The 13552-nt window shown below is 39.5% G+C and overlaps 1 protein-coding gene across 1 annotated transcript; it reads right to left on the reverse strand.

Annotated features, from left to right (window-relative positions):
• Positions 1-6244: 6244 nt before the first annotated feature.
• Positions 6245-9738, reverse strand: NDUFC1 (NADH:ubiquinone oxidoreductase subunit C1). Its single transcript, XM_081136598.1, has 4 exons — positions 9637-9738; positions 8967-9070; positions 7422-7501; positions 6245-6384 (listed from the first exon to the last, which is right to left on the reverse strand). The coding sequence occupies exons 1-3, from the start codon at positions 9701-9703 to the stop codon at positions 7442-7444; spliced, it is 231 nt and encodes a 76-aa protein (XP_080992724.1). The 5' UTR covers positions 9704-9738; the 3' UTR covers positions 6245-6384; positions 7422-7441.
• Positions 9739-13552: the final 3814 nt, after the last annotated feature.

Genomic DNA, 13552 nt, shown 5'->3' on the forward strand with positions numbered 1-13552 from the left:
TCCAGGCAATGGCTGGCTCTCTAGGTAATTCACTGTTACAATGACTTTATTTATTGTAACTTATTGGTGAGAGCGAGAGAGGAATACCAGCTTGCTCCACTTATGGATGTATTCCTAGGTTGATTCTTGTACGTGCCCTGACTGGGGATGGAACCACAGCCTTGGAGAAAGGGGACAGCGCTCTAACCAACTGAGCTACCCCCCAGGCCCACAATGACTTTAAATAGGCCCCCTCCCCAGTGCTGTATATTCCTCTATGAGATGTGCAACTAGCATTTTCCACACCAGCTAAAAATGCTATATTACTAGTTTCTTCCCCCAGATTTCAATCACTTGACTCATAGCGGCTACAACGATTTGTTAGAGTTTGAATATGAAAAACAATCCTCTATAACATTTTCTAAATGAGCAATCTTTTTTAAAATTTATCTTTATTGTTGAAAGGATTCTGTCCCCTTTTTTCCCCATTGACCCCTTCTACACCCGCCCCCCAGGCCTTCACCACACTATTGTCTGTGTCCCTGGGTTATGCATATATGCATGTAAATTCTTTGGTTAATCTCTTCCCATCCTCCCACCCCCACCTTCCCTCTGAGATTCCTCAGTCTGTTCCATGTTTCTATGTCTCTGGATCTATCTTGTTAAATGATTAATCTTTGGTAGGGACCATGTCCCACTATAATCCCTTATGTGTGTTTGGTACTTGACAGTTTATAAAGCACTTTCACATATTATCTCCTTTAGTTCTCATTTCAACCCTCTGAGGGCGGTGGCAATTATTACCTTCAGCAAATGACAGGGTGGGGGGGGAATGTCTAGGGGCTAACAGTCATTTAAACAAACAAAAAGGACATGAATATCGTTTTTCTAATTCCAACTTCTCTAAGGTATGTTGCAGACAAAATATTTGTTCATTTGCTACTTGATAACTAATCATTCTTTGGAGATTCTAGTTCTGAACACAGTTCTAATAATATTTAACATATTCTCATTTGAAGAGTACAAACCAGTGGTCAGAACTGAGTTTTTTGATACTCACTGTAGCTAGCTATCCTAGGGACCAAACACTTAACACGAACAGTTAGGTAATCTATGATTAAGGAGAGGTCAAATTTAGACTTCCAGTAGCACAAGACGGGGCTAGACCCCAGACCCTCCACCAGTAAGTTAGGTAGTCCTGGAAGTAACAAAATAAAGGTTAGTACTCTTGCTACCTTTGACCAGCATCAGGTACACATCCCCCTGCAACTAGCCATTAGCTATTTCACTGGTGATGTAGAATGCTTAATGAACTGTTTGCAGCTAGGACAGATCGACCAAATAAAACCAAATCTGTCCAGAGCACTCCTAACCACCTGAGTTTGTAGGGACCTGATTTAAAATCTAAAAATAAAACAAATCTATCTACTACTACAGTTCAATCAAATTTTTATTTGATTGCCAATGAGAGGAAGAGTCAAAGGCAGTAAATGCATTTATACTGCATGCATTATAGGTATTTAATGTGTTGGAAGCCTCCCTAAAACTAATTCTTTCTGAGTGAATATTTGTGAATGACAACCGCTCCAGGACACTATTTTAGGTTCCCCTTCAAAACTCAGTGTAGAGTCTGGGTCTGCATATAGTCTGAGGTCTTCTGGATCATCCCCAGGTTCCATCAAACTGTGAGTATCTGTCAAAATGCCTACAATATGCTAGGGACCGTGCTAGATGCTGGGGATTGGTTATAATTTATTTCACAAACATTTTTTGGGGATAATGTGTTAGACATTGTTCCAGGGCATTCTTTAATGAACAAGATGATTTCTGCCATCACTCACAGAGGTTAAAATATCAGGTTAAAGAGACACTGAACCAAGTCCCACCATCAATGGGGTCAATGATCGTAAGAAATCTCTGGCCAGATACCAATCATAAATGTAATCTAAGGTCTTTGGTTACAACCAAACTGGTTTAAACAATGCAAAAGTAACACACATATTACATAGGGCTTTTAAAACTTTCCCCAAAGTATTGTCACACCTATTTTTGTAGTTCATCCTCTTAACACTCCTAAAGAGTAGGTGGGGGAATGTTGATTATCACTGTTACATATGAAAAAAATCAAGGTAGCATAATAGTGTGGTTAAGAGCATGAATTTGGGAGTCAGATACCAGGACTGATTCACTGGTCTGAGTAAAATGTGGATAATTCCTTTATTCACAGGGTTGTTGTGAGCTCTGAAGCACATTAGGTGTGAAACATGCTCAGCTAGTTGGAAGAGGCAGTGCTAGATTCTACTTCCTGGGTAAGCAAAGCTCAAGTTTCCCTTACTTGTCCTGCTGCCTTTCAGTGTACACACGACAGGATCCGTTGTGTTCCACCACTTATCTGATAGATGGTAAAGTCCAGTGGGGGGTTTATTGTATCCTCTAGATTAGATGTGGTCATCCCTGCTGGGAAAGGCAAAAACTGTGAGAGAAATAGTGTCACTTCTCCAGGTCCCTTTTCACCTTAGCTAAAAGCTCATGCCTCGTGGATGGAAGGGAATTTTCTACCTACTCTACTGCTCCTGGAGGATATGTGACTTTCCAGTTTGGTGGTGAACTCTTTCCACATTTTCAAACATTTTTCAAGAGAGGACATGCTTGTGGGTTGTCAGATTCACTCTGTGGCAAGCTGTTTCTCCCAAACCCGTGAGAATTTTAACATTAGGTCTTTCCTGTAGAAGACTCTGTGAGGCTTGGGCCATGGTTTCCCAGCTGTTAGTCACACTGTTTACAGTGCTGCCTTTGAGAACATCCTTGACATTTTTCCTGGTCTTTTTGGAAAAACAAGAATCTAGGGTCAGAGATTACTTGGCTTATCTAAGATGACCTCCACCTAATCTCTGACCCTAGATTCTTGTTTTTCTGTTGACAAAGATACTAGTTTTGAAAACATATTGTGAGATCCTCTACTGGCACTATTAATCATACTTATTCAAGGCTTAAGTGCTATATAATTAAAAGCTATTTTCTTTTAATCAAGTAATTTCCTAAACTCCACAGATAGAAACAGCTTTGTTTTTCTTAGCACTAGATTTTTAGGTTATGACCTGTGCTTTCAACAGGTCAATATGGTTATAAAGCGAAACAATTTAGAAGAGCATCTAGGAAGACAAATTAGCAAGCAATTTAGAAAGCCCTAATAAGCACCCTCTTGATGGCCTAAAATATTTAAATAAAATGAAGGGAAAAAGGTAATCAAGATGTTAAATTCTAAAACTATTCTTGGAGGTCACTCAGTACTTTCCCCACTCCATCTACTCAGTTTCTCTTCTGTAGCAAAATAAACATGATATTCCAAACACTTCTGTATTATTTTCCTAAGGCTACCGTAACATATTACTACAGACTTGGATGGCTTAAAACTGAAACTTATTCTCTCACAATTCTAGAGGCTATAAGTCTGAGATCAAGGTGTTGGCGGGGCCACACCCCCTCTGAAACTTGTATGGGAGAATCCTTCCTTGCCTCTTCTAGTTTCTGATGTTAGCTGGTAATCCTTGGCTTGTAGATGCATCACTTCAAGTTCTGCCTCCATTATTACATGGTTGTCTTCTCCCTATGTGCTTGTCTTTTCTTATAAACACACCAGTCATATTAGATTAAGGGCCCACCCCACTCCAGTATGAACTCACCTTAAGTAACTACATCTGCAATGACCCTACTTCCCTAGTTCTGAGATACTGGGGATTAGGAATTCAGCGTATCTTTTTTTTGGGGGGGGGAGAGGGGGAGTGGGGGACAATTCAACCCATAACAACTTCTTATACTTGGAATTGAGTTTACATTGCCTGTTTTTCCCATGGCAACTTAAAATGATTTAAATGACTACCTCAAAGACACTAAATCTGAAAAAAATGTCTACCTGATTTTGACCTAATAAAAAACTTGACTGTATTTGACATACAACTACATTTTGTCTGCATCGTCTTTTTCATGAAAAGTCTTTCACATTATTTATTGAGGAACCATCATTTGACCACAGTTCCTCTTGGGAATTTAGAATCAGAATTCTTGTTCAGTCCAGTGACTCCCTTGAACTGAAATGTAAACCCAGGAACTATTGACTGTGGCCATCTCTTTACACTGTAGATCAAGGAAGAGGTCTACTGGCAGAGGCTGTAAAGCAGATACACACGCACCAAAGCCAAGAGCAGAAGTCTTGATCATATTTGATTCCCAGGCCCCAATTATTTCTGATCCCAGGAGTATTCCTATTCTTGGGGTAAGTCATCCTATATTCTTATAACCTTCTTCCAACTTAACATAGTTTGATTAGGTTTCAATATTTTAGAATTTTTTCTTTTCAGCATCACTTATAGCACAACTCTAGGTGTTTACTCATAGCATAATCTACATCCGTGCTAATACAGGAGCCACCAGCCCCTTGTGGCTACTCAAATTAACTAAAGTTAAATATGAAAAATTCGGTCGCATTAATCACATTCCAAATGCTCAGTAGCCACATGCGAGTAGTGGCTGCTGTACTGGACAGCAGACAGGACGTTTCCATCACTATGGACAGCCCCGTTCTTCATGAATGGCTCCCCCTGGAGTTATACAGGCACAATGAAGATGGAAGTCTACACAAGGTAACTATTCTCAAACCCAGACATACAGTAGATATTGTTTATTGAACTTACATTTTATTTCCAACTAAGGCTATCAGTTTCCAAAATTTCAAGTGTCTTATAGTTTTCTGTTCCCTTCAGGAATATGAATTTTTAAGTGTTTTAATGGAAAGTGTCTTGAATTGGGAGTTGATATCTGACCTCTTCGTCTCTACTGCCATGTGACAATAGTAGTTTCCTACTGCTGCTATAACAAACTTAGTGGTTTAAAACACAAAAGATTTATTGTCTTATAGTTTTGTAGGTGAGAAATCAGACACAGGTCTCAGTGGGCTAAAATCAAGGTGACAACAGGGTTGTGTTACTCTTTTGTCTTTTCCATTCCTTGGCTCTTGGCCCTCTTTCATCTTTGAAGGTAGCAATGGCCAGTTGAGTCTTTCTCACATCTCTTCTCTCTCACACACACTTGTGCATCCCTCTTCCACTTATAAGGACTCTTGCAATTACAATAGGCCTAGCCAGCTAATCTAGGATAATCTCCCCATCTCAATTCCAGCTGATTAGCAAACTTAATTCCATCTACAACCTTAATTCCCCTTTCCCATGTAACCTAACATGTACACAGATTCCAGGGAGTAGAACATGGTTATCTTTGGGGGTCCATTATTCTACTTACCACAGTGATGTTGGGCAAGTCACTCTTCACTGCTGGTTTTGCATCTGTAAAATTATGAGCTTGGTCTACATGACCCCTAAGGTCCTTTCAGCTCTATCACCTAGGACTCCAAATTGACAACAGTTAACAGTTACTGCTATATCTGGTCTTTCACCGAATTTGGATTCAATAATTATTTCGAAATAATTTAACTCTTAATTTATATTCAGAAGTGACTTCCCAAGATATTGTCATGAATCTCCCACAATAAGTGTTGGCTAGAGCCCAAAACACACATAAAGCCAATTATAAGGCAATAAACCTTTCCACTTAACATGAGGATGGAGACACAAATCATACATTTTTAAATGTATGGTACACTAAGTGCTTAAATTACAACTTAACGAAGTGGCATATAAATAAGTTTTAATTGATTCACAAGAAAGGGTTTTGATGAGGAATAAGTGAAGTGTATTTTAATTTGTGTCTCTTAACCTTTCCTCTCCTCCCTCCTTTTTGAAACAGTCAGGAGTTTGCTAATCACTGGATAAAAGTAATATTAACAGAAAAGGGATAACAAGCTTCATGTTGACATAACCAGTCATCCAAATGATTCATTCAAATTCAAATCATTTAAATTCAAAGAAATGGTGTGAGACGAAACTCTGATAACAGGATTCAATTTTACTTTCTGACTTAACCAAAATGACTCCTCTAGAAGAAATGAGTGTGCTCTTTTGTATTTTGAGTAATAAAGTAGTTCTATCACCCTGATACACTAAAGAATAAGTGTTTTGGTTAGAAATTAAAAGTTAATAGATGGAATAAATCCTTCAGCAGTGACTTTTTAATCTACCTCCTTAAGTTTTCTTACCAATGGCCCTTAATTACCACTGACCCTGTTATCAGATGGTATCCTCCACACTGAAATACTTTTAACAATATATCTTAGAATCGACATTTTCTACACATTGTCACAATATACACAATCTGAAGAATACAGATGTATTTTTATTTTTTCATTTAATGATGCAAAACACAAATGCTGACGACATATATTCACATATAACTTTTCTCTCACATTTACAACTCAACAGATTGGAACTGCTTTCATTGCTACATGTGGAGTACCTGTAATGAAGAGGAAAAAAAATTAAAACTATAGCATTAACCAGCAGAAATATTAAAATTAGACCATTCTGAATAATTCATCTTAGAGCATTAAGGAAAGTCTAGAAAATAAATCCACAAAGAATATCAACTCCTCATTTCAAGTTTAAAAAAAATAGGTGATATTAATGTTAAAAAAAAAAAAAAGAGGGGGGGCAAAAAATTTGGATAATTAAACCCTGAAGAGCTGGATTTGAGAGTTAAATATGGGAGAAAAAGTGTATATTAGTGATTACTTATTTAGAAATAAGTTATCTACTTTAATCAACCTGATCTATGAAAGTTGAGATTTTAAGTGTGATTTGTTTTATTTTACAAAAGTATTAACACAGAATTTCTTTAAAGGATTTTCAAAATTATGCCACATATGTACATATATATATACATACACATATGTATATATATTCACTCTTTTAAATCACAGACCATAGAGTATGCTACCTTGTTCACAGCTATGTTTTACCAGGAATTGTTCAATTGGGTGTTAGTTGTACTAAGAATCACAATGAAATGGTCACTCAGTAAAAAATTTAACCATCTACTGCCCTTATACACTCATCTGTCCAACAAATATGAAACTCCTACTTGGGTCAGGCACTGGCAGGTTGCTGAGTACATGATGATTAATAAAGGTCCTGTTGGAATTTACACTCAAGTGTGGGATATGACAAACAGATATTAAGAAATATATACACAAATAACTTATAAGTGCTATGAAGACACTGTGTATAGCCCTATTAGATTTAATAAAATAATATGATTTTGGTTTCACTCTTAAATATAATATTCTTTGAATAGAGGCAGAGCATGATGGTTAAAAATGATTATGCTAAGTGATGCTCAAGTCAAGGCATTAAAAATTCATAAATTTGTCACAGACAGGAATATAGGTGCTAAAAAGCATAAACCTAATTTAAAAAAACAACCAAAATACATTATTTAAAAAGAATTCAAATTAACTTGCATAATCTATTCATCCTATAAAATTGCATACTTACTGTATTAGTATTTAAAAAGTTTATTCCAACCCATTTCTTCTTTTATACTCTAAAACATCTTCATTATGTTGTTTGATAAGCTAGAAGGAGGTAACAATTAAAATTAGAAATGTAGTCTTCCTGGTAAATTAAAGAGGAGGCTAACTAATATTTATATTTTGCAAATGAATAAGGATAGATTAAAACAAGTACAACTATTCTAGTTAGAAATAAAAGACTAAGAGATGCAAAAGTCCAAAAACTATGAAAAGTATAGGCTTGTTCATCACAATCTGATGTACTCAATTTGAGAAGGCAACCTTTAAAAGTTTAAATTCAACTTTTGCCAACTAAATGACTTCATTTAATGGGTAGTTAATGGAATGCCTTCCCACGGAAGGGCTAAGCAACACAACAAAGCAGGACTTGGTTATTAAATGGGGTCCAGGCTGGTTGGTATTATACTTCTAACCTTAGAAATTTGATACTGTGAGTGAATGAACAACCCCACGCCTAACTATATGAGTAATAATTGGATGTCACAGAGGACAGGCGCTTTCTTAGAACCACTGTCTGACATACGCAAGTGGAATAATGAGTGATGCAGGGTGACATTCGCTGTAATCAAAGATTTTAAATTTAATCAGAGCTCTCAGCAGTAATCAAGCTCCTTTTCAGGAAAACTTTAAATTAAAAGAGTGTATGAAATTTCATTATAACATGATTAGGTTGTGACTTTCAACATCTCTTACTCCTTCCCATTTGAAAGAGCTGAACCACTTTAATGAGAGGGGGCAGTGGAGGAAGCCCCAAACCCTTTAGGTACAAAACAACAATTTTAAATATTAATGTAGCGCAGATACATTGAGAGTCAACTTTTAAAAAATTTATCTACAGGGAGGCAGTATTTCAGAGCAGTCTATAGTGTCGTTAGTGCTGAAATTAGGGAGAATAGGCTCAGCAAACTAATTTCTCCAAGGCTTTTCTGCATCTATTAAAGGTCAACAATAATAGTACCTACAACATAGTGCTGTTTAGAAGATTGAGTTTTTAGATATAAAGCATTTGGCATATTGCAAAGACAAAAAAAAAAAAAGGCTGCTACACACTAAGTACAGTATTCAACAATGTATTTATACAAAACCAATGATTAAAATCTTATGTTTTTATGTTTCAGAAGTCTAATGGGATTTAATTTATGCAGCTTGTTCATTGATGGTTTGTCTCTATGTCATCTGAAAAAAGTGACTTCAATCAAACCCCAACCAGATTCCATCCTCATTAAGAAATACAATAAAGGATGATATGTAGTAAAACTGTCATTCATGACAAAACCATGCTAAGTAACAATGAATGAGAGAAATTTCAGCTTCATCATATTTTCTCGATGCCGCTGAAATCTGAGTATTTTTAGTCCTTGGGATTTCCCTCACGGAGAAATATGTTATCAGCAATTATACAGCTATCCTACCGCATGGGAGATTTGCTCACAACATTCAACCTGACACTGAAGTTTCTCCTCCCCACTGTGCTGGGGTCCCACGACATAAGGGAGTAAAGACTTACATAGGCCCACAAGAAGACGGAAGTGCCCAAGGTCAACCCAACTTTCAGCCAGTCAGGTTTGTCATGTAGCGGCTCCCGAACATAGAACTTCGACCGCGCTGACGCTGAAAGGGGACAGAGTCTGTAAATCTATAACTTTCCGCCTTGTTGGAAAAATCATGCGTACTATCGCATTTATTTCTCCCTTCAACACCCCCCCCCCCGCCCACATACGCACTCCTTAAACAGCCAAGGGAGCAGGTTCAGAGAGATCAAGCCACTCGCCCTGGGCCACCGGCGGGGCCAGACCGGGCGCCCCCGCCCCCCAGACGCCTTCGCAGCCTCGTTTACTGGCTTTTGCTGACGCTCGGAGGACTCGGCAGTGGGCGGGGAGGAAGCGCCCCGGAGAGGGTCTCCCCTCCGGCAAAGATGGGGGAGGAGGAACCGAAGTCCGTTCGCACAGACCACGAGGGGTCCGGTGGCACTTGGAGGGGGTGGGTCGGCGGTGGGTGACTGGGGGCCGCGAGTCAGGGGTGGGGACGGGCGTGGGCTGCTCGTCACAGGCCGGCGAAGGTCACTGCAGGACGAGCCCGGGCCGCAGACAGCTCCTGCCCCTGCGAGCCGGGTTCACCCGGGGAAGGGCAGGCTGGGCGGTCGGGTCCGGTGGGCCTGCACGAGGAGGGACACTCACAGCGGTTCGGAAGCCTGGCCGGGGCCAGGAGCCTGCTGAAGGAGCGCAGCATCGCGGGCGGCGCCATCTTGCTGGGCCTGGCTCCGCCTCCCCAGCCGGATCTCTCCCGGGTCGGCGCCCGGCCGAGCGCCCCCTGGCGGGAGGAGGCGCGGGACGCGCCCGCTCCGCCGCGGGCTCCACCGAGACTTGAACTGAGAATCGCAGTTAGAGCCGGATACTCTAACTCCGCTGCGCTGTCTCCCGTCTGTAAAATGGGGTCAGGGAGGAAATGATTACGGGCGTGTGTGGTAGGGGTGGGGGGACGAGGTAGTTTATCCTCTTTTCTGCCCTCCGAGAGTCTATATCATACCCCTTCCCCAGGGACACTTGTCAAGAGATTTAGCAAAACCTACCGTCAGGAGCCAGAAAATTGAGCACGAAGTGTCATGTTGAACAACAGAGAGCATGTGGATTGACTCCTGTGTTCCAGGCGCTGTGCAATAATGCAGCCTGTGGTTTACATGCATTGTCCCATTTCATCTTCACGACGATCGCGCGACAGGCCGCGACTATCATCTTCAATTTACAGAGAAGTTGAGAGAAGACAAGCTACTCATCCAAGGTGACGTATTATACTCTCTGTGTGTAAGGCTCTCTTACAGTTCCTAAAGTCTGTTTACTCTCACTGTCATAGGAAAGCCTCACAACCTGTGAGGAAAAGAGAATCCTCGCATTTTAAAATAAGTGCCCCTGACCAGCTCAGGATCACACAGTTGGGGGTACTGGGGTTCCAGGTTTAGTGATCCGCCTTAGCCCACCTGACAGGCTTGCACGGTCCCCTGAGGCCCTGAGCTGAAGGGCAGGGTTCAAAGTGCCAAGTTCAAAGCCCCATTCCTGCTCACACCTTTTTAGCTGCATGAATTTTAGGCAAATTACTTAACCTCTCTATGCCTCAGTTTTACATCTGTAACATAAAGCCTATGTATAGGGTCGTTGGGACACTGAGTTTGTAAGCACCTTGGTTTTGCCTGTTAAAAGCGCTGTACTGATCAGTGGGTTTTTGTCTTTCACGGTTGAACCAGATTTTTGTGCATTCAGTTCTCAATTTGATCTGATGTGTAAAGACCTTGTAAAACTATGTGTAGGTAAAAGAGATAATAAATTTTAATACTCTCATTCTTTAAACCTTATGCCATTTAGGTTTGTTTTAAAAGCAAAATAAATGTTAGCAAATCTCTTCCTTCTATATTTTCTTTAGCTATGTTGCTGAAAAAAATTTTAACCAAAAATAATTAACTAAAAAGTAGAATAATTGTATTATGCTTTTTGGTTCACTTTTATGTGTAATTGATGGCTACGTAGATTGCCAAGTTGTGAGTCACTTTGTAGTTTGTAACCTAGTTTGAGCCTCCTGGACTCATGCTCAAGTAAACAAACCACTCAGCTAATATGCTGACTCAGTTGTTGGTTCTCAACTTCTCTTCTTGTCCACTCAGCAACCTGTCAGTTGTATATCCTTTTTACACCATCCCTTGGAAGCTTGTCCTGACACAGCTTTTGCTAGCATCCAACAAGTTGGAACAGAAGCCTGAGTTAGAGTGTACAGAGCCAATAAGCAAATTGCCAATTCCAGTACTGCTACTGGAAAAGGCTGTTTTGTTCTTTTGGCCCCTTTTGGCATCCTTTTGCTGGTGTATATTTTGGGGGAGTGATGAAGTATAAGCACATTTCTCACAGCTTGCTAGAGCTGATGGAACCCTGCACTTGAAGTAGGCAGCCGTAGGTGAGACCACATCTTGAAAAGAATCTCAGCGAGGCAATTCCAGCCAGGAGCTAATAGCTATGATGTTTTGGTAGAAGTTGCTATATGACATTCATTTAAGTGTCTCCAGAATTTGAATGCTAAAACCTTATTTATGACCCAGGCAAAGGGAGAGGAGATTTGAATAGCAGCTAGGAAACCAGACTTTTTCGTCTCTGATTTTCCCGCTGGAAAACTTCTTACTCCACTCACACCTTCTAAGGAGGGTTCATGAAGAGCAAGAGTTGAAATAGTATAAAATGTAAAAGCACTACATACATGTTTATTTATTTATGATTCACAAGAATACTATACATCAAATTCAGGATCTGGAGAGGGATGGAGCACCTGATGTATCTGCAAGTTTTTATTTAAAAATCAGAAGTAGTCACAAAATGTTAACATTTGTTAAATCTGGGTGGCAAATACACAGATTTCTTTTCTGTCGTATTTCTATAAAATTTAAGTACTTAATAATTAAGGCATAAAAGTGTCAAAAGAGAACATCTTACATATGTGAAGATGGATAAATTTCACTCTACATATTCTTTTTGTAGAATTAAAGTTTGCAAGATAAATTATTTATTCATTTATTTACTTTTGGTTAATTTTTTGGGGGAAGAGGTATTTTGACAATAGTCACATGCAGATATTTGGGGTAAGGCGAATGAACTACCCACCACCACCATCACCATCTAGCCTTGGATATGCATAGCTCTCATTCACAGCATAAAGGGGATTTCCATCTGTCAAATAGTGGTGATCTATCAGAGTACATATTTTATTGTTGAGTTCAGGCTATCAAGTCACTGACTGTGTGGTCCAACTGTTATCTGTATCTGTAGGTTCATTTTAACTAGGATATGACTCAGATAAATGTTGACTCAGACTAGTATTCACTGAATCTTAAAAATTGGTATTTATTTGTTATCAGCTAAAAAGAATGTAACATTGCCAAAGTATATTGCTGGCTCATCTGTTTAGGTGCTTAGCTTCTGGTGGAAACTGTTTGTTTCAAAAGACAATAAATTGTCTTCCCCCAACAGGAAAAAAGTATATTATTTACAGGATAAATTTAGAAAACCATAGCAAATAATATTGCTATAGGGACTTCTGGCTATGAAGCGATCCCTAACCCTAAACATAAACCTAACCCTAAAGCTAAACTGAACCCTAACTCAAAACCTAAACATAACTAAATCTTACCCTAATTCTAAAATTAGTCTAACTGTAACCCTAAACCAAACCCTAATCCTAAACCTAACCCTACTATAACCCTAAACCAACCCATACTACTGACCATAAACCTAACTTTAATCCTAAATATAATCCTAACCCTAACACTAAACCTAACCCTAACTCTGACCTTAAACCTAATCTTAAAGAAAACCCTAAACCTAAAGATTAACAACTGTTTTTGTGAATTCTAAGTTTGGCCTTAGTTTTATGTTTTTAAAAAGGTTAAGATAAAAAAAACTGGCCATATTCCAAAACTCAAACATGGTTTCCTGTAGATACAGTTTTCTTAATGAAACTTTTGAAGAGAGATCACAGAAATTGAGAGATTCTAGGATTTGAAACTTTATGACCCTGGCAGAAGGAGAGGGCATTTGAGATAGCAGAAAACCCAAGCATTAGTCCCAGATTTTTCCACTGGGAGACATCTTACTTAACTCACACTTTCCAGAGAGGGTTAAGGAAGAGGAAACTGAAACCAGGAAAATATCCGGGTAAATAAATTTAAAAGAGCAATGGTACTGCACATATTATTTAATGATTCATGATGCAAAAAATGCTATGGATCAAATTCAGGATCTAGAGAGAGAGCATAAAAAATAATCAAGGGCCCCTGGCAAATGTGATTCAGTGGTTAGAGCATCTGCCAGCACAACAAAAGGTCACAGGTTTGATTCCCTGTCAAGGGCACTACCTGGGTTGCAGGTTCCCTGGTTCCCTGGCCCCCACCTCCCTGGGAGCGTGCCTGCAGGAGGCAACCAGTGGATGTGTCTTTCTCACGGATGTTTCTCTACATCTCTCTCTCCCTCCCCCTCCCTCCCTCCCACTCTCTTTGAAAAGCAATGGAAAAAAATATCCTCAGGCGAGGATTAAAAATAATAATCAAGGGTAAAAATGGCT

Source organism: Miniopterus schreibersii (assembly GCF_964146895.1).
Source record: "Miniopterus schreibersii genome assembly, chromosome: 4".
Lineage (NCBI taxonomy): Eukaryota > Metazoa > Chordata > Mammalia > Chiroptera > Miniopteridae > Miniopterus > Miniopterus schreibersii.

Excerpts from the sequence above, each read along its gene's own strand:
- NDUFC1 (XM_081136598.1), bottom strand. The coding sequence starts at position 9,703 with ATGGCGCCGCCCGCGATGCTGCGCTCCTTCAGCAGGCTCCTGGCCCCG. Across the intron at positions 9,071-9,636 it reads GGCCAGGCTTCCGAACCGCT|CGTCAGCGCGGTCGAAGTTC; the intron begins GTGAGTGTCCCT and ends GTCCCCTTTCAG. Across the intron at positions 7,502-8,966 it reads CCGTCTTCTTGTGGGCCTAT|CTTATCAAACAACATAATGA; the intron begins GTAAGTCTTTAC and ends ACCTCCTTCTAG.